Source organism: Parambassis ranga, chromosome 8 (genome assembly GCF_900634625.1).
Source record: "Parambassis ranga chromosome 8, fParRan2.1, whole genome shotgun sequence".
Classification (NCBI taxonomy): Eukaryota; Metazoa; Chordata; class Actinopteri; family Ambassidae; genus Parambassis; species Parambassis ranga.
The window spans coordinates 1,073,466-1,094,189 of NC_041029.1; the positions used below are offsets into that span (position 1 = coordinate 1,073,466).

General features: G+C 40.2%; 2 protein-coding genes across 4 annotated transcripts; both read left to right on the forward strand.

Moving 5' to 3' along the window:
• The first annotated feature begins 2,509 nt into the window (after positions 1 to 2,509).
• gper1 (G protein-coupled estrogen receptor 1) lies at positions 2,510 to 3,669 on the forward strand. The gene has a single exon (XM_028411081.1). It carries the CDS (start codon positions 2,510 to 2,512, stop codon positions 3,572 to 3,574), a length of 1,065 nt encoding a protein of 354 aa, XP_028266882.1. The 3' UTR covers positions 3,575 to 3,669.
• Positions 3,670 to 6,649: 2,980 nt separating this feature from the next.
• On the forward strand, positions 6,650 to 19,515 carry unkl (unk like zinc finger). Of its 3 annotated transcripts, none has more exons than XM_028411078.1 (16): positions 6,650 to 6,730; positions 7,342 to 7,551; positions 9,970 to 10,146; positions 10,972 to 11,105; positions 11,208 to 11,343; positions 11,420 to 11,537; positions 11,942 to 12,026; positions 12,124 to 12,290; positions 12,569 to 12,757; positions 13,280 to 13,330; positions 14,162 to 14,339; positions 14,418 to 14,528; positions 14,613 to 14,849; positions 14,995 to 15,182; positions 15,257 to 15,514; positions 15,643 to 19,515. In XM_028411078.1, the coding sequence occupies exons 1-16, from the start codon at positions 6,666 to 6,668 to the stop codon at positions 15,796 to 15,798; spliced, it is 2,460 nt and encodes an 819-aa protein (XP_028266879.1). In that variant the 5' UTR covers positions 6,650 to 6,665; the 3' UTR covers positions 15,799 to 19,515. The 3 variants fall into 3 exon arrangements, with proteins under 3 accessions (XP_028266879.1, XP_028266880.1, XP_028266881.1); XM_028411079.1 differs by having other exon boundaries at positions 14,439 to 14,528; XM_028411080.1 differs by lacking the exon at positions 12,569 to 12,757.
• The last annotated feature ends 1,209 nt before the right edge of the window (positions 19,516 to 20,724 follow it).

Sequence of the window (20,724 nt, forward strand, 5' to 3'; positions counted from 1 at the left end):
TTCCAGGAACGTGTCCATGCAGTTATCAACTCAAAATGACAAAGGTGTCAGCTGCCGGGGTCTATTGAGAAGGGAACCTGCAGATACTTGACATATGGCTTCTCAGACCTAGACCCTTGGGGAAGAGTTTGAATGAACACAACAAAAGAACATCCTCTCCTGCACATTGTGGGAGATTGGTTGGATAAATGCTACCTGAGCTGCAGCAGAGCAAATGAGTGGCACAAGTTACACTTTTGTACTTTTGTAGGGTGCATCAGCTATAGAGCACCACACTGTTGTGACCTGCCCTGTCTTTACTCCAGCTCTCTGCTGTTGCTCCTATCACATCCAAAAAAACCTGGACAGTAGTGCCAACATTGCTGCTTTCACATATCTCTAGGCGATCTCAGCTCTCAGAATGGAGAGATCTTCCCACCTTGTAAGGACAGATTCTGGAGGTTGGAGTCAAAGTCTGTTCATCATGGAAATGTGAGGCTTTTTTATTAAGCTTTCCAGAACTCCGTATTAAATCAATCAATTATGTTTAGGTGTGTTAACTCAACAGGATGATCTCCAATATATATATATATATATATATATATATATATATATATATATATAGTGTATATAAGTGTAGCTCTTTGTAACGGTGTGTCCAATGGCTGCAGGCGTCTGCAGCTTATCAAACCCAATTGTCAAAAAGGCACTCTAGTCTGCACATTTAATAGGTATCCATAGTCACAGTTGGACACAAATGATGTTAATATACTCCTTGGCCAGGAGCAAAGAGTCTGTTCTGTTTCCTTCTTATTGTGAGTGACAGATTTTTGAATCCTTATATGAGTGTAACGTAAGTGAATCAATGTTCGATCTTCATGAAAAATGTGCTGATGGATGAGCAGTGTAGGCCCGGGTGAATAAACACCTCAAACATATAGGTGTTTCCATAGTAACACAACAAAAGTGGTCAGAAAAGAAACAGAGAATCAAATGACCAACCGTAGGTGACAGATCATCTCCTGCCTCTCTGCCTCTCCCGCCCTCCTCTCATCTGCAGACAGGGTTGGGCCAAACAGCAGGTGGTGCAGCAGAGAAGCCCGGACATGGGACTTACAAATCTCCAGCTCTGACTTCTTCACTGGACAAGCACTGAGCTGCAATAAACCCTACATTTTAAAGTAAGTAAACTTTTTCATATGTGTCTAAGGTGTTCACTTTGATGTCATTTAGATAAACTTGTGTAGAGTATGTTCAGTAAAGGGCAGGTGATGCCCTCACTTCACAGCTATGTATGTACACATTGTACTCATTTACAGGCTGTTTGGTGAATTTCAGTGGAAATGTGGAATCATTTTTCAATCTTCTGGCTCTAATTCTCAGCCAGCACATTTAGAGTTTAGCTTCAAAAGTGTTTTCAGAAGAAGATGCCAGGATCTATGCATCTAATTAACAAAGTATCTTCTCAGTTACGTCTCTGACATCAGTGCCGTAGCTTTACATTCAAAGAATTATGGGATATTTGCATTTTTTTTCTTGAAGAGTAAAGAAGTGTTAGCCTATACATATGTACATTTATCTGATTGTCCTTTCATGCGCCCTTTCTTAATCACTTCACTGTAGTACTTTAATAAGCGGGCATTAATATTGCAGAGGGCTTCCTCTTGTGGAAATAAAAACCTTGAGGGCTGTGAATATTTGCTAAAGGTCATGTTAGCCAAACAGAGTATGCAGTCTTTGTACCACTAGGGAGAGATTCTGGGCTCAAATATCATCAACAAAGATGGGGATGTATCCTGGATTTTGTGTTAGGAGCATTTGACTGGCACTGCTTTGTTAAGTGTTAACAACAAATATCTAATTTAATAGTCATCATCCCTTGACAGACTGGTTTGGGCGAGCTTGGATTGACTGAGGATATTAAAGGGGGATTTCAATGCATCTGTTTAAGTCTGAAGCTCAGAAGCTTGAATTTTAATGTGTTCACTTAGTTGTCCATCATTTCTTTAATATCACTTAAAAACACACTAAACACATAATCTACTGGTCATGGAGACCACAGCAAAACGAGCATCAAGTGTAATATTCTGGATCCTAACTGTCTGTTTTTCTCTGTTTTCCCTCCTAATTATCATCCATGTTGTGATTTTTTTCTCCTCTCGTCTCCACAGCTCAGGTGTCACTGTAATATCGTCCTTGGTGGAGGCTCGCTGAATAAAGATGCAGATGAACTTGGGAAGATAAAGCAATCCTCCAACCAGATGACTCAAAGAAGGAGAAAAAAAGCCGCCCTCTAATCTCAGCAGCCAGAATGATGTGAGGCCAAAAAGGCAAAAGGCAATTGGCGACATGAAGCTGCTTCTGTTTTGCATCAAGAATTTATTAGTAGATGAAACTTGAGGCCAGCATGGGGTCGGATAAGCCATAAAGGTTCGGCTCCTGTCACCTGTCACCTGTCAGTCTACATGATTCACCCCTCAAAGAGATCAAACTGGGATCTGACATGGTTTAATGATGTAACACAGCCAGTATGGAGGGGCACACATCCTCTTTAGCCTGGAGATATGTTAACAGTACAGAGCAAGTGAACACTTCCTATAAGTACAATTCTACAGATTTGAGTGAAAGCTCAGATAACCACCAGTCTTACATTATCGGCCTCTTCCTGTCCTGCCTGTACACCATCCTCCTGTTCCCTATCGGATTTATTGGTAACATCCTGATCCTGGTGGTGAACCTGAACCACAGAGAGAAGATGACCATCCCTGACCTGTACTTTGTTAACCTGGCTATCGCTGACCTCATCCTTGTGGCAGACTCCCTCATTGAGGTCTTCAACCTGAATGAAAAGTATTACGACTATGCTGTCCTCTGCACCTTCATGTCCCTTTTCCTGCAAGTCAACATGTATAGCAGCATCTTCTTCCTCACCTGGATGAGCTTTGACAGATACATCGCCCTGGCCAGCTCCATGAGCAGCAGCCCACTGAGAACTATGCAGCACGCCAAGCTGAGCTGCAGCCTCATCTGGATGGCCTCCATCCTGGCCACGCTGCTCCCCTTCACCATCGTGCAGACCCAGCACAGGGGCGAGGTGCACTTCTGCTTCGCCAATGTCTTTGAGATTCAGTGGCTGGAGGTGACCATTGGCTTTTTAGTGCCCTTCTCCATCATTGGTCTGTGCTACTCCCTGATCGGTCGCATCCTCATGAGGGCCCAGAAGCATCGTGGACTGTGGCCACGCCGGCAGAAGGCCCTGCGCATGATTGTGGTCGTAGTCCTGGTGTTCTTCATCTGTTGGCTGCCAGAGAATGTCTTCATCAGCATCCAGCTGCTGCAGGGCACGGCTGACCCATCTCAGAGGACTGCTACCACTCTGTGGCATGACTATCCACTCACAGGCCACATTGTTAACCTGGCAGCTTTCTCCAACAGCTGCCTAAACCCTATTATCTACAGCTTTCTGGGGGAAACCTTCAGGGACAAGTTGCGTCTCTTCATTAAACAGAAGGCCAGCTGGTCAGTGGTAAACCGCTTCTGCCACCACGGCCTTGATTTACACCTCCCTGTCAGGAGAGAGGTGTCGGAGGTGTGACGAAGTTATCTATCAGTTCTCTCCAACTGTTATTTAGCTTTGAGTCATACTGTAGTTGTACTTGCTTACTTTCTGAACAAAACAATACAAGAATGTAGCCCCAAACGATAAAACACTTAATGTAGTACATAGATATATGATGTTTATGTGCACATTAAATCATTGTCTTTAACTCTATTTGGGTATACACTGTATGGCATGGCATGCCAGCCCTCAGAGTACCACCAAAGAGGACAGTATGATGAAACACACTAAACTGTGTGATGACCAGAATCGCTAAGAACATTTTCTGGTTGTAGGGGGCTAAAGCAGCATGCATGGAGGAAGTGCTGCGTCACATCTTAATCTGATCAGTGAGTGCAGGAGAAAGGTCCTTTCAGTTCAAACAAATGTGCACTTCCACAGTGTCGTTCAGTGAGAGACGCGCACGTATCTGCAAAGCAGCAATGCAACATGAAACAGAGGAATAATGATTCACAGATCATCACATATCAGAGACTCAGCCAGAAGCCTTTCTCTGTCTGTCAGTGCTTAAAGCCTTCAGATCTTCATTGTTACAATCAATAGTTTGTTTCTCTTGTTGTCATCATGCACACAAATGTTCACACAACTTGTTTTATTTTTTAGAAATAAAGATTTTCCAGGAACTAAACAAAGAAGTTTTTCGCTAAACTGTGATGAAGAGAAGCTTCAACCTATTACAGGGAATAAATAAGGGTAAGATACACGGCTATACTAACATCTTGTCTGTCATCTGAGTGTGAGAATCAGTGGGTGAGTTATTAGCCCACTTGTCACTTCCTGTTAGCGCGACGCTAAAGCAAAGAGGCAGGTGTTGTTTTGCCCGGAGGGGACAATCCTGAGTAAACATGATTTAATGCTGACACTGTGAAGCTGTTTATTATATATCACGGCTGACACAAGCCACAGTTTGTTCCAGACGTGATCAAAATCAGAAAAACTGTGACAGAGGTGCAAACTTTTTTTAACTGTACCCACCAGATGTTCCACCTGACACCTGTCGTGAAGGTTAACATTGTTTATTGATGAATTCTCCTTTGTTATAGTATTCTGCAGTTTGAAGCAGCATCACACCTGTGAGCATTAACAGAATCTGTGTATAGGGATGTATAGCTGTGATTGAAGCATCCAGAGATACTGGCACTACTGGGACAACAAACCGTCCAACTGTTATTTCAGCTGTAATAGCCCTGGGAAAGCAGCGCTGAGAATTGTTTCAGTGACTCTTTATTAGACATCTGAAAAGATGCCAAACTCACCAAGGTGCATGTTGAGATCAGGATTCTTTGGGTTGATGTTTTCTGTATATTGGCAGTTTGCAGTCTGTGTGAAGACGCTGCAATCTTATGTAAGCTTCACACGGCTCTATCTGCGGCACAGAGGACACAAAAACAGGAAGACAGTAATCATGTCAGGTTTATTGATATAAACAAGCAACACCTTGACTCCTGAGCCAAGACCCTCTGTGTTCAACCCTGGAGGAGAGGCAAGAGAACATGTTCTCATCTCACACACACACATGTGACAAACTGTGAGAAGAGTCCGACAGTAAACTGTGTGAACAGCTGAGACTACTGAGCAAGGTTAAAGGTTTGTGGAGGCTGACGTCATGGGAGGAAAAGGGTGTGACTTTTCCCCTTATCTACATTCAGGACTTCCTCTGCAGGATGTCAGATTAAACAATACATTTGTGAGAAAAATGGATCTCATAGTACTATATACTTAAATTACACTTGTATACTAGTGGTGTGGTCATTCCTAAAGTGAGAGATATGATATTCATGAAGCCATATAATGATGATTTGATGTGAGATGAAGAAATTATTTATAGAAGAGCGGTTAGGGAAATCTGTAAAAATCCAGTTATACCTTTGCAGCAGTGTAAGACTTATATATACGTCTTATGAGTCTTATACTGCCATCTCCTTGTGAAGATGGACAGAATATTTCACAATATTGCACAAAATAAAAAAGTCATTAAAGTGACATTAGACAAAAGACATTAGAGTGGACGTTGTCTAACTGTGTGATGAGTGTGGGTGACACGTGACAAAGTAATTACAACTGGACTGTCTGGGGCTTATGCATAATTATAAGGCAGCGCACTCGGTGGACCGCAGCAGCTAAATAATGGATTAGAGGTATAATTGCATTTGTACATTAAAATCCCTTACAGGAAAAAAAGGAGACGAACAGAATAGAGGAAGAAGGTATGATCTTGACTCTTACAAAAGTGAATTTGCACATTTTATTGGCCCTTTTATATTTAGATGCAACTTGACAGCGTGAGCTACAGGATGCAATATTTCTTTATCTATTTCTTTATTTGACAAACTTGCAGATTAGCAAATACTGACAACCTGCTGTATGTATATTGTCATTAGACTGTGTGATTGTTACTTAAAATCAATGGACAATAGTTCAATATTATTTATATTTATTAATAAGGGACAGCAGTGGTGCAGTGGTATAGCAGGGTTGTCCAATAACTGTTGTGTGTCCTTGGGCAAGACACTTCACCCTAGCCTGTGGCGTGCCTTGCTAGTCATTGTATGACACTGCTAAACAATTTCCCTCTGGGATTACTAAAGTATCTAAAATAAAAAAATACATAAACATAAATATAATTGTGACATCTACGCAAAATCTAACTAAATACAATTTCTGATCAATCTCTTGGAATACTCTATACTAAACATAAGAATATTTCCGCCATTTATTTAAGAATAAATTATAAGAATATGCATGTATTGAATATGTATTTATAATTTCACAAATACTATTGCAGGGAAGTGTTGCCCAATAACCATATCATTGATGTAACCACGATAAAGAAAAGAAAAGATCATAAACGCACTACCTTGAATCAGAAGCTCTAATACGGAGGTTTTGTGTGAAGATGTCCAAACAACAGAGGTATGTGAACAAGTGAAACATCAACAATGTGAGAACCGTGTCACTGCGCCCCCTGCCTTCGTGTGTGGTGCTTGCAGTGCGCTGGCGTGCAGGCGGACGTGCATGGACGAGCAACAGATCCGAGCGCATGCGCACATCATTGTTTTGACTGAAAATGCCGTCGGTTTCGAAAACGGCGGCCAATGCGTCTCCTCAAACCGAGAAACCTACCCACTATACGTGAGTAAAGCTGCCGCGCAGAAACAGCCGCGGAGCTGTTGCCGAATGTCTTATTTCCGTGCGCAGCTCTGAGCTTTGCATTTGTAGCATTCCTCAACTCTTGTGCGTGCGTTCAAACATGGTGCTTTTCCTGGCTTTGTGACTAACGTTACATAGCAGCGACTGCACGCTAATCAGCGCTATTGCAGGAAACACGTACGTCGTAAACCACTCCACTGGCAAACCAGCCAATATCGGACTCGTTTACAAGTGTTGTACAGAGTTGATGAACGGTTTTGCATTATCTAGTGAACGTTATACCGTCAACTTGGTTTGCTAAATGATTAGCCAGGAACTCGCTAACCAGCCTGCTGCTTGTAAATAGCTCGGCCTTATTTTGAGTTCCCTCTTGCTACGCACATTTATATACGTACGCTCAAGAGCGTTGAACCAGCCTTACGGCAAAATACCCGCGTAGCTAACTTTCGGAATACCAAGCTAACGCTAGTGACCCAGAATGTATTGTAGACTACAGAACGGCAGGAAAACACGACGCTCAACTTCACTTTTGTCCGACTTGTCATCAGGCCGTTTAACTTCAGCTTCTTTTCTGTTTCCCTTCGTTTGTTCAGATACTTGAAGGAGTTCAGGACAGAGCAGTGCCCGTTGTTTCTCCAGCACAAGTGTACGCAGCACAGACCCTTTACGTGCTTTCACTGGCATTTTCTGAACCAGCGAAGGAGACGGCCCATCAGAAGGAGGGACGGGACTTTCAACTACAGCCCCGACGTGTACTGCACGAAGTACGACGAGACCACAGGCATCTGCCCAGATGGAGACGAGTAAGTCCCACTGAGAGTGATGATGATGGGGCTGATGGAGGGACAGAATGCGGACCACTGCAGGGATCTCAGATCAGACTTCCTACCATAAAATAGCACTAAAGTAACTATGTAATACATTAAACATTGAAAAGGTGTTATACTGCTAAACTCTCTAAACATGTGTAGCATGTGTAGAATGAGTTCTCTGATCGCACATCAACTGAACTAGGCCTAAAAAGAGTCAAACATTTCCAGTGTCTTACTGTACAGGTTGTTTTATGTGATGTTGTGCTGACAAAACACACATGATCAAGTTGCTTTACAAGTGATTAACACAAAAACACACATAATGGAATACTAAAAAAAATAAATATATAAACAGAACGTTTAAAAGTTTCATAAAAAATACTCAAATGAAAAGAAAACACTACATAAAGACTGAATAGATGAATTTTAATGTATATTTAAAAATGTTGATATTTCCTGTGTTTACTGCTGTGCTTTATCACCACAGGGTTTTGTTTTGCTTCTGGGGATAAAAGAAAGGAATCTAAGGGGCCCCTGTGGGTTAGAAACTTAAAGACGTTCTGAGAGGTAGTCTAGGGCAACGCGGTGCTTTATGAATCAACACGAGAATTAAAAAGAAATTAAACATTAGAACATGTTTTATATGTTTTAAATAAAAGGCAAAATCTAATTAAACAGCACTCCTCTTCTTAGCAGCTTGGTTTTAGCACTAATTTGAGTTGTTTGTGGATCAAATGCTCTCCCAGAGTCTTTGGTCAATGATCATTTGTGTTGAACTGGTTGAGCTGTAGAACAATTCTATGACATCAATGTCCAGATTGAAAAGCAAGGGTTCTATCCAATCCATAGGTGATCTGATAATGTTTGGAAGAACAGTCGGTCTAAAAGTGTCCAGTGTTCCACATTAGTACCAGAACTGCATGTTGGCAAGATTGGCCCTGATGTTTGTCACCTGTAGCAGGGCTGTCTGGGTGCTGTGATGCGTCGTAAAGCCTTTTCTAACTTAAAGTTTAAGTTTCAAAGTTTGCTTAGCTGATGGAAAAACTAGCTTCTCTGTAATTATACTTTTAGAGAAGATATACATGTTAGGAGTGATGGATGTAGTTTCCCATTGTTTTATGATCAGTAGTTGCTTATGAGCAACGCTGTTATTTAGCTCCTATAACTGACACGTGGCGTTGCCACTGATGTGGGTGGAAGGTTGCAGATGCTGTATTGCAACGAAGGACCACTTTTTGTGTTTGCACGAGTACTAACATGAGTACTAACATGAGTACTAACATGAGTACTAACATGAGTACTAACACGAGTACTAACACGAGTACTAACACGAGTACTAACATGAGTACTAACATGAGTACTAACATGAGTACTAACATGAGTACTAACATGAGTACATTGCTTTGGCTTTTAGATAGATTAGGATTAAAACTGAACTTTGTCCCACAATGGAGAAATTGCATTGTTGTTGTTGCAACTGCAAAGGTAAGAGCAGCGAGATAGTATGCAGTATAAAAAGTATACGGTATTTACCACCACCAACACCAATATAAAAATACAAAACCGTTACAATAAACTGTTCTATAGACTGTACAGAGTATGACTGTCAGATACTGCAGAGATGAGCCGAAGTAGAAGTGGGTTGTAAAGCTGTCCCTGGTGCATTGTGATGATTTATTAACTCATGCTATGATTGTTTTCAATCATGAATGAAATACTTGTCCAGTATTACTCCTTGTATTAATACTCCGTGTATAATAAGGTAATAGGGTTTATTTTTCCTATCTGATCCACAGGTTCGAGCTTCTCTCTTTGCTCTCACTTGGAGAATAGGTTCCAAACAATTTGTTGGAGGCCTGTATTGACTAAAGTGTCTGGTGACACTAAGAGGTGGCAGTAGCAATTCATTCTGTAGCAGGTAGCTGTGTGAAATACAGCAGCCTCCCTGTGTGACAGTGAATAAAAAAGATGGGTTCCTGACAGAAATAAAATAGAAATGCAATTATTAATCTGATAGAAAATGAACAAATGTAATCCTTGCAATTCTTCCTCTGCTAATGGAAGCTATTTTTGTATGACCTTATGCGTTGCTATAGCAACTGTTGCTACTCAAGGAAGGAAAATTTGGATTATTCAAGACACTTATTGGCCATTTCTTGAGGCATTGGTGTGTCAGCCTTGCATTCACAGTAGAATCTTACTCCTGATGTGCAGCTCTGAGATTTTCCCCTTTCATTAAAATCCATGATGTTGCCATGTGACTATTTTACAATGAATTGCTCGGCCCCATGTTTTATGCTGATAATTTATATAAATGTACTGCTGTCGTGCTGCCTTGCTGTATATATTTGTGCTGTATGTTGTATTTGTATTCAGATGTTTTATCAACTGTTGTCACTGTCTCCTTAGCTGCCCTTATTTACACCGGACCACTGGTGACACAGAGCGCAAGTACCATCTACGCTATTACAAGACTGGCACTTGTATCCATGAGACAGATGCTCGAGGGCATTGTGTGAAGAATGGCCTCCACTGTGCTTTTGCTCACGGGCCACATGATCTCCGACCTCCAGTCTATGATATCAGGTGACATGAAAAGCAAACAGTGGCCTCTCTTATGCCTGCCAAACAGTCAACCCAAAGGCTTCACCATGCAACCAACAAATTGTCCTGTTTAGATCTAAAGGACTCCCGTACAATACAGAGCATGTGTTTAGGCCTGCTGTTGGGTTTGTATTATGCTTTCAGGGTTTTGTTAATGCCTTTTAATCACCTACCACTAGACAAAACTGTTAGCTGATAGCATGTAACACTGAGTTTTTTATTTTCAGCGTTACCTGTATATGTACCCTATAGATATTACAGTCTTAATCTTGTTTCTGGTGTTCTGGTCTACAGTGGTCCCTCGCTATAAGGCGGTTCACCTTTTGCGGCCTCGCTGTGTCACTGATTTTTTTTTTTTGCATGCTTTTTTTTACACATTGTGTTCTGTGTCCTGATTGATTGACAATGGTGTACAGCCAATCTCCTCAGTGCCGTGTCTCCTGTACAGGGTTTGATCTTTGGTTTCTTTCTATAATACCGGACTTATTTTTCTACAAAGGTCTGAACTTTGAGAGTGTTTAAACAATAGAGAAAAGTGTGAGAATGCTAATGCCTCTCTGAGAAAAGTGTATAAACTTGTAGTGAGGTTTTACAAAAACAAATATAATAATTGTAAAAAATAAAGCTGACTACTTCGCGTACTGCAGGTTATTTTTGGAACGTAACCCCCGCGATAAACGAGGGACCACTGTATTTCAAATATGAGGAATAATGTGCATAAAGCTTGCCATGTTCCTACTACTACTTACAAGAGGGAAATGTTCAATTTTATGCCATATTTCATCAAAACTATGTTTCTGTTCACAGAGAGATCCAAGCACAAGAGGCCCTCCAAAATGGTCAGTTGGGATCGGGGGAAGGTATTCCTGATTTGCAGCCAGGTGTACTAGCCAGTCAGGCTATGATTGAGAAAACTCTGACAGAAGACCCTCGGTGGCAAGGTGAGCGCCCCCGTGTTATAAGAGAAGAAGCAAAACCTTTTTAGTTTTAAAGCAAACTGCAAAGCTGAAAGATGTCATTAATCCTTACTGTCCTTTCTGCAGATACCAACTTTGTTTTAGCCAATTACAAAACAGAACAGTGTACTAAGCCCCCGAGACTATGCAGACAGGGCTATGCTTGCCCCCATTACCACAACAGTAGGGATCGAAGGAGAAATCCACGGAAGTTTAAGTACAGGTGAGCTATGGTTCAGTGCAAGTTGAGATGTTGATGTTGTGTAGCTGCCAGGTTTGAGCTGTGACTCTGAATGCAGGTCGACTCCTTGTCCTAATGTGAAACATGGTGATGAATGGGGCGAGCCTTCCAAGTGTGACAGTGGAGACAGTTGCCAGTATTGCCACTCTCGCACTGAACAGCAGTTTCATCCAGAGGTGAGTGAGAAGTCTTTACATACAGACTCTTTTTACCTATGTCTGTCTTTTGGACTTTTAAGAAGCTTCATGAAGGTTAGTAGTCCTGTTGCTGATATTTGGTTTCTGTAGTGCCACAACAGGAAGCATCACAGTAATACAGGGGTTTACCCAGCTGTTCTAAACCCATGCTGCAGAGATGTATGTGGGTGCAGAATGTGTGTCAGGGAATGGATTGATGCGTTCAGCGTTCAACGCAAATCTACAATATTATGGTGTGCCTGAATAAATATGGCATAGCCGTACTTCAGAATATCTTTTCTGTGTCAATTTTAACTGATCTTTTGGCTTTGCTGCAATCTCTGTCGGAAAATACATACTCGCAGTGTTGACTAACTTCAGCTGATACTCCTCTTTCTCACAAGATCTACAAATCTACCAAATGCAATGACATGCGACAGAGTGGATACTGTCCCAGAGGGCCGTTTTGTGCATTTGCACATGTAGAAAGTAAGTGAGTGTTTGTGTTTCTCAGCACTGGACATCCAGTGATGTCATTGGATGCTGTCAGTGTATAAATACATAATATTTATTTTCATCATTTCAGGAATTCCTTCTACAGAAGAGACCATGAGCTCATTGCTAACAGCGATGCAGTCAAGCTCACAGTCCCAGTTAGGCTCTCAGCAGTATTCAGAGTGTCCAGTCTCTGAATGGAACAGTGGAGGAAACTCCACCCCCAGTGCGACCAGTAGCAACGGACAAGTAGAAAGTGTAGGTGTTCAGTGTTTGTCACTTGATAGGAAGTCTGTCAGAATCACTGTGTAGCTGATGCAGACCATCTGTTTACTTGTTGTTTCCCACATTCTCTGTTTTCTGTTTTGTCATTATTACTGTTTTGCTTCTCACTACTTTAGAATGTAGGTTCTCAAAGCTTTATTTAAGAGCATCATCAGGAGTCTAGCTGTCACCTCCTTTGTAGTCCAGTCAGAATATCATCTTTGTTTTTTTTCCATTATCATTTATTAAGATCATATGTGTCTCTTTCTCAGGTTTCATGTTCTAATAGCTCCACTGTAACGCCAAGCTCAGGAAGTGACAGTTTGTTATCCCCAGTGGGATCCATCAGCAGGCCCAAATCCTTAACTAATAGTAGTTCATGTTCAGAGTCCACCACATCCAGTGTCTCACCTCTGGCGTCTAACTATCCCAAAGCTCCGGGCTTTGAACGCGAGGATCAGGTACACAGACTGCTCTCTTTAGCTTTAGGAGGAACACATGGATAGCTGGGATAACTTGGGTTTAGACTTTATGTATCATTAGTATCATTAGCATCTGTTTCATATTTGCTTTGTCATTTTGATTTAGTTTATTTCCACGTTTCTCATCATTGTAATCTTCACAGTATTTCTGTGTAATAGTAAATAATTACAACCATAGTTATTTTAACTTTGCTTACACAGCCAGGAATATCTGTAGCACCACACTGAGACTTGTCCTCAGGGTGATTTAAGTGCTGTTAAGTGACGATGCCACCCCCTCACTGTAAAAAATGACTTTCTCATTTCTTCAGGACGGTTACACTGCTGTGTAATTATACCTAGAGCCACACAGTCAAATCACAATTTACACACCTTACCTGCTGCAACTGGCTGTCACTCTGAAAATAGCTACTACATAAATAATCACAATCACAAGAGCTGGTAGCAATGAGCAGAGCACAGGTGTGTCACTGAAACTTCCTGTTTCTGTCTTCTTTGTAGATTAAAAATAAGGGGCAGCTGGATCACAAAATGATGGACCAAGACAAACAGGTGTGTGTCTGAACTGTTCATACAGTTGTACTTGAATTAAAAAGTTCAGAAACTTTATGCCATGGCCACTTAGGTGTCAGTCTGGCCTGTGTATTATAACGTTAGAAAGTTTAAGTTTAGTTTGGGGCAGCAGTGGCTCAGTGGTAGAGCAGGGTTGTCCCATAACCAGAAGGTTGGTGGTTCAATCCCAACTCCTCCCTAGTCACTGTTGTGTGTCCCTGGGCAAGGCACTTTACCTGCATAGCCTCCAGTGTACTCACTGGTGTATGGCTGCCTTAAGCAATTTCCCCATTGTGGGACTAATAAAGGTTTCAAATTTAACTTAAATTTAAGTGTATCCCAGCACCCTCAGCACTAACTGCTTTCCCTGTGCATACTGAGCCACAGTGAGGCAGAGATTCAAAATAAAGTCTGTGTGAGAAGTGCCAGAAAATCTTTTACTCAGCTTTACTAAAATAGGTCTTGTTGACTCCTGCAAACACAGTTCAAAGTTTACTTCGATCCAGTGTAATGTTTGTCTACACACTGTTGGCTAAATACATGTGTCTTTGTATTCAGACCAAGTGTTTTTGGCATTTGTAAGGGAGCTCTGCATGTAACCACTTCTCCGTCACTTAACTAAACCTGTTGTTATTTTCATCTCTTGTTTTCCTGTGGATCAGTTTCTATGGATGAAAGCAGTCAGTGTAGACCTGGATACAATTTGCTGTCTCCATTTAAGGAAATGTACAATTTGGATCATTTGGATAAAACAATAACAAAAAGATTTCTCATATTTCACAGTTTACATACAACATATTAACCACGGTGCTTCCTATGCTTTCCTTTCAGACACAAAACACTGTATTCTCTGCGGTGAACCCTCTGGCATCCAGCTTTACCTCCAGTATAACATCAAGCTTGGCCTCCAGTATTGGCTCAGATAGTTCCTCACCCACCACCTTATCAACAATGAATGCCAAGGCCACTCCTTTTTATCCAGGGAGCAACACGGTGGAGTCTGTCATAGGTAAGTGCCTTTAAAACGAACAGCAGACGGATCTCATTGACCACTTTCACTCTGTATTTGTTGTCAAATGTCAGTCAGATTTCTTTTGTTTCCCTTCAGGATCTGCCCTGGACCTAAACTTCAGTGACATTAATGTTGCATCTCTTGATAAGGAGTTAGAGGAGCAAGATAATAGTGTCGGGCTGGCAAGTAAGTGCATCTAGGTTGTTAAAGCATTTATTCTCCTCATGATAATTAGCTTATTTTAAAAGCAAAATCTGTGTGTGGTTTCAGGTCAGAGGGTGCTGGTTGGATCCGCTCCCGTCAACATTCCTGGCTCCCTGGCTCGATCCTCCTCCTTTAATTCCTCGTCGTCCCTCTCCACCTCCCCACTGAGCTCCCTCTCCCAGTCTCTGTCACAGTCTCTGCTGTCGGGGACGGTATCTCAGCAAAATCAGCCTTCAAACATGTTAGCCAAGCAGGAGCACGGCCTGCTAGGAACACCCACCTCCTCTTCCCAGAACTCTCTGGGTAAGCTGATAACATCACACATCGGTTTAGTTACCTCACAGTTCGAGCTCAGCTTTATGTAAATATTAAATCCAGTTCTACATGTAGTCGTTAAGCTGTGCAACTGTCCTATGTAACAGAATTTGTTTGTACTTTGTTCTCTTAGGTTTGAATGGAGGGGCTAGCAACATTTGGGACTTTGTAAGTGGCAGCTTTTCACCCAGTCCGTCTCCAGTTTTCAGCAGCCTAACCTCTACGACCAGCAGCGCAGACATAGCCCGCCTTTTCAGAGAGCTGGAAGAGGCTAAGAGAAAGATCAAACAGTGGGAGGAGGCCTGGCATCAGGTCAAACAGGTCAGTGGGCCTAAAGAGCTCTCATTGCACTGATTTTTACAAATCATGTTATTAATCACTCACCTTTGTTCCAGGCCTGCGAAGCATGCCAGAAAGACGCTCATGAAGCTAAGGAGCAAGCAAAAACAGCTGAAGCAGAGCGGCAGCTGGCAGAGCAGAAGTGGGAAGAAACACAGCGTAAGCTGAAAGAGCTCCAGGGGGACTTTGACGTGCTTTGTCGCACCCCTGGAACACCTCTTCTACGGAGCTACGGTGAGCTGGACCAGCTCCCCTTGTCAAAGCTTCACTCCATCCAGAGTCAGCTGCGTAACGACCTAGACCTTATAGACGGGGTAAGAAAGCCTAGAGCACACACAGCATTTCATTTGTAGCATCTGCAGATTCTCTGACTCGTCACACATGCTTAACTGTTCTCTTTCCTCAGTTTTAGCTGATATCCATTCTTCTCTTCCCCCAACAGGTTATATATCAGCTTCAGTCAAAGAAATGTGTAGTATGCCAAAAGCATGATCGTTGTATTGTTCTGCAGCCTTGCCAGCATTATGTACTATGTGAGAACTGTGCACCTAGCAAAACAGAATGTCCCTACTGCAGGACAAAGATACTGAAGTGGTGATGTACATTTACTAAGGTACTATTTAAAGAATTAGCCCTTTGAAAAACTACTAATAGATATTACATTTTCTAAACAGCAATGTCTGTTTCGAACAGTAATGTAATTACTTTAGGATCAAATGATGTTTGACTGACAAATTATTTTTAATTGACTCAGTTCAACACGTGATTTTTTTTCGTGATTTTTGCTCATTTTATGTCCACATAATGTCGGTTTAATCAGATGTTTATTTGTATGACAACACATGCACTTGGATTCAAAACTGAATTATAATGTAACCCACGTATTTTCACATATAATTCTGTATTTCTAACTAAAATGATACATAACCAAAGGACTGTAAATGTCGGCCCCTGACTTGCTTTTCAGCATTAGCTTGAATACGTCTCGTCTCAAGGTGCCCACAGAAAAAATGTAAAGGCTTTTTTATTCTACTTGTCAGAGCAGTTCTGTTACAACAAGACAGAACACTTTCTCACTTTCACTGTGTCTACCTAATTAAAACACAGGTTTCAGCATTTATCAAGTCAAATATTGGATGATGTTCGGTCCATATGTAAACATATTCAAAGCCATTGTTAATTATTGTATTACAGCAGGAAATACACTAAAATCATTTACAAAAGAATCCGGTGACATAAAATGGGCAAAACTGAGAGCATGTGTCTTTAAATAAAGAGGACTATTACAGCAAAAAGAATTCAATAGCAAATCAATGACAGACATGTTTGAGTCTTATTCTAAAAGTGATACCACTTCACAGAGCTTCTAAAAGTCAAAGATGTCTGATGTGCTCTGCTGAGTATTCCTTTTTTGAATACAGCTTTGATAAAACATTGCAATCTAGAAATCAGACTCACCAGTTAAACAGAAATCACAGAGCTCCTCTTTAAATAAAGTCACATTTGTTAAATAACGATGTATAAAACAGTTTCTCAGAGCAGCCAGTCAAGCATCGTTGTTTTGACCAACTTTCTGAAGAAGTTTGATTTCTTATTAAAAGCACTTTGTTGACCTGGGACTTATTTAAGGGTATATAGATTTTGCTTTAAGCTGCTTTGTAGGTATTCCTTTTGTGTCTTTTTTTTAGATTTATACATTTGTTTTTCTACATAAGCTAATGTCTGGAGCTTCTGTGTGTACTGTGAAACATCATTTGAATATTTCATGTTTCCTATTAAATCATGGCATGGTTCTACATATTAAGATTTCATAGACTAAAAAATCTACTTTCTACTTTCATAGTTAGATTTATAAAATTTCAATCAAATAAGAGCAAATTGAAAACCTGTATTTTTAGGCATAACCAGCAGCTGTAATATCAGTAAGGCACATGCTACATGTTAAGGCTGTTATTCAATCAGTCAGTTGTGTTTTGTAGGGATCTCTATAGCCTGTCCATTAGAGGAGCATGTATTCTATTTGCTAAAAGCCTGAAATGGTGATTTTTTTTTGTAGGAATCTAGCCTCTTGACTTTTGTCTAGAACATATCGGCCTCTAACTCTAAAGTGCCTTGCCTTAGTTCAAAAAATGTGTAGAATCGTCAAAGCGAACACAAGTAGTTAAGCTTGTGCACAGGTTTCTGCAAAAAAGAAAAAAATATTATTTAACTTTGCAGAAGTGTTGACATGTGTATGAATATATGCCAGTGTATTTGGCCAAAATCCCATGAAGTATTTCTGCAGAAGATAAATGAACATCGTCAGTGCCTGTGTCCTGACCTGGTCTGTAGAATGAAGCCCCGCCCACTCATTCCTTGGTTGTGGTGCTCTTTTGGTGCAGCTTCAGTCTTTTTCCAATTAGGTTTTTATCAATTTGGGAGTATGCAAACATAGAAGGCATCAAAATGTATAGCAAACAACATGCTTTGTTATATTGTAATAATTCTGCAGTGAATGAAGAATTCTATAGTTATCTCGTAGGTTGGATTTTTGCATAGCAGTTGTGCTTAGTTTAACTGAAATGACCTTCTACTGTGTTAAAGAGATCTTTTTATTCTTGCTTTAAATCCAGTAGAAACATCATATATCTCCAGGTACACTTTTTGCTACTTATAAACATGGGAAAACGTGTTGTTTACATTCACACAAATGACAATTAAGCAACTCAGAGGACAGATATCAAGAGAAGGGGTTATAGTGTTAGCAGAAACAGGCAGGCTGAATCCTTCTGGTATTGCATGTTATGCGATATATTAACCAGCTCATGAAAAAAACAAAAAAAGGAAAAAAAATGTTCGCTGTGTCTCACTGCCAGAATATTTGTATCGACTTATTTTAGTGTAGTTAAGGCATAATAACTCCTGCAAGCTTCGCTGCTACTGGACAAGGTATTAATGTAGTTTCTTGTTATACATTTAGATGTTTGAATGTCGTTGTGCATCCACAGCTCAGATTACCGAAACATAATCTTGTCTTCTAACTTTGAATTATTCAGTTGTGAGTCTTTTGTAAATCACTTAGAATGATGTCATCGGCCTGTACTACTGTCCCTTTTTTGTAATTGATTGAAGGTCAATTTCTTTCCTCCCGTACGCCGGAGAGCCGTGTACGGTGCAGCTAATCCACAGGGTCCTCTGCTCTGATTTGTTTTTCTTCGGCCTTCGAAGCCAACTCAAATAATGTCTAGTGTGAAAATCTAAACATGAACCAAAGTGGTGTTGTAGTATCTGTCCACATATGTATTGTAAAGGGAAAATCTAGCCTGAAACAGAATTCAAATAATCCCATGAGCAGATGTCCATGAAACTAGCAGGAACTCTGTTTATTTGGATGGATTTCATCCAGTAGGACGTGTATAGATGTAGATGTATATATATCCTCTAACAACAGGACTATGCCAGTGGCTTGTGCTTACAACATTAATGGACTTAGGCCCGTTTTCTGCAGTTTTACCAAAGACCTGTATTATTATTATTTTCTACATTTCATCATTTATTTTACCGTACTTCAACCGAAATTGATTTAAAGTTAATCACCTAGTACCTTAAATAGATAATGTTCATCAAGTCTAAAAGTACAGAGCAGATCAAAATGAGTAGATCCTTACATGTGTATTAGTACATTTGATTCTGTGCTGGTGTTTATGGCAGATAAATGTGCAATACAGGCGAGCACATGGCTGCCCTTAGAGCCAGGCCTCCGTGTCATTGTTGTGAAGGAATGTCAAAACGTGAATGACATTCGTGCTTCTGAAGTGGCCATATAGAAACTGAGGAGGTTTTCTTCTTTCTTTCTGAATAACATACTAAATCAGTTGGGAAGGTATGCATTCGTTGTTCTGATAGGCCTGCAGTGACTGTACGGTGCTTTCTTTGTATCTTTGTTTTCCATTTCTTGAAGCCGTGGTCCAAATTCCTTTTTTTTGTGTTACCACAGGGACAGGTAATGATTGTGAAGCATCAATGGCAGATACAGACATAATTTGTTATTGGTCTCTAGGTCTGCTTACCCTAATCCAACTTTGTCTAAAAAGGAAAAAAAGGAAACACTTGGAAAGCACAGATTTCTTTACATTTCTTCGATGTTTTCTCTTAAAGGACCAATTACACTTTCAAATACATTTGTGCCTTTAATAATTACACAATGTGGATTAATTGATGAGACAAAATATTACTATTACTGTTGAATTTGAATCAAAATTCCAGTGCCTTACAATATTTCTGTGGACCACAATATGATAAAAGTCCTGTGCATTCAGGCCACTTGAGATGAAAATGATGTGCTTCATGATGATTGGTGATGATTGACTGATGCTCATTTATCTCGGTCTGTATTTGCCATACATTTCAACAAAACAGCAATACAGAAACAACCAGTCCGGATCGCAATTATTTTATTTGGCACCAGAATCCCAGTTGTTTGTAAGGAGTAAAAGCACCAAATAGGAAGAATTCTTGTAAATGAACTGTAATAGATGTATCATTATGCTCTGCATTTGGGATAGTTGAATCTATTTTGCATTATTGTTAGTCGTTGTGTCTTCTTTTGTTTTATAACCTTATGAAAATGGAGCCAGAAGATTTATGCAATCTTGTACATGTATATGATGTATTCAAATTTAAGATAATAATCTGAATGTGGAACCAGCTGGTGTTCCATGTACTTTAGGAACATTTCAGTAGAAATGTTATTTTAACATTGAAGCCCTGAAATATTGAATGTATTATTCTAAAATTAGATTTTCAAAGAATAGGTCACTGGATACTATATGGAGCGCAGTTAATTTGATTATGATGTAGCAAATAGTTGTGAACAGCTATTCAATAAAAATGAATTAGAACTAAAACAAATGCAAGTTTTCAAGTTTCTATTTGTCAGCGTGATTAAGGACAGAAATGTATTTTTCTCAGGGTAAAACGGTGATTTGATAGAGAATGTGTACAATCTGAGGAAACTGCATTTCATGGATATATTAACCACAGTGGGTTTAGACATTATTTATAGATTTAAAAAAAACTATGTCCCTTATTTTGTGACAAGCTGTATGCATATGTAGGAAATTCTATACTAATAATTGTAGAGATTATTCTGTTGGTATATTGATATTTTTGTGTTGTGAACACAAAAACAAAAACTAGAAAAAAAAGGTGCAAGTCTTAGAATACTAGATGTTTCTTTTTCTACGTTGAGGATTGTGTACCGCATATTTACTGTAGTGTATTACTAGTTTGTTAACACTTGTCAAATTGTTACACTACAGTTATGCAATGGTTTACAGAGTTCACAAATTATTTTTTATCATCTTGAGAATTAAAATAATTTTTCATCTGAAATGTCTCCATGTGTTTTTGTGTGTGTGTGCGCATGTGTTTCATATGCATATATAAAGAGGTAGCTCAAATCAAATGTTTCCTATATGATGCGTAGGGATACAGTGCTGGGTGTAGTTAGGCAGAAAGTAGTTCTTACATGAAACAATAAAGC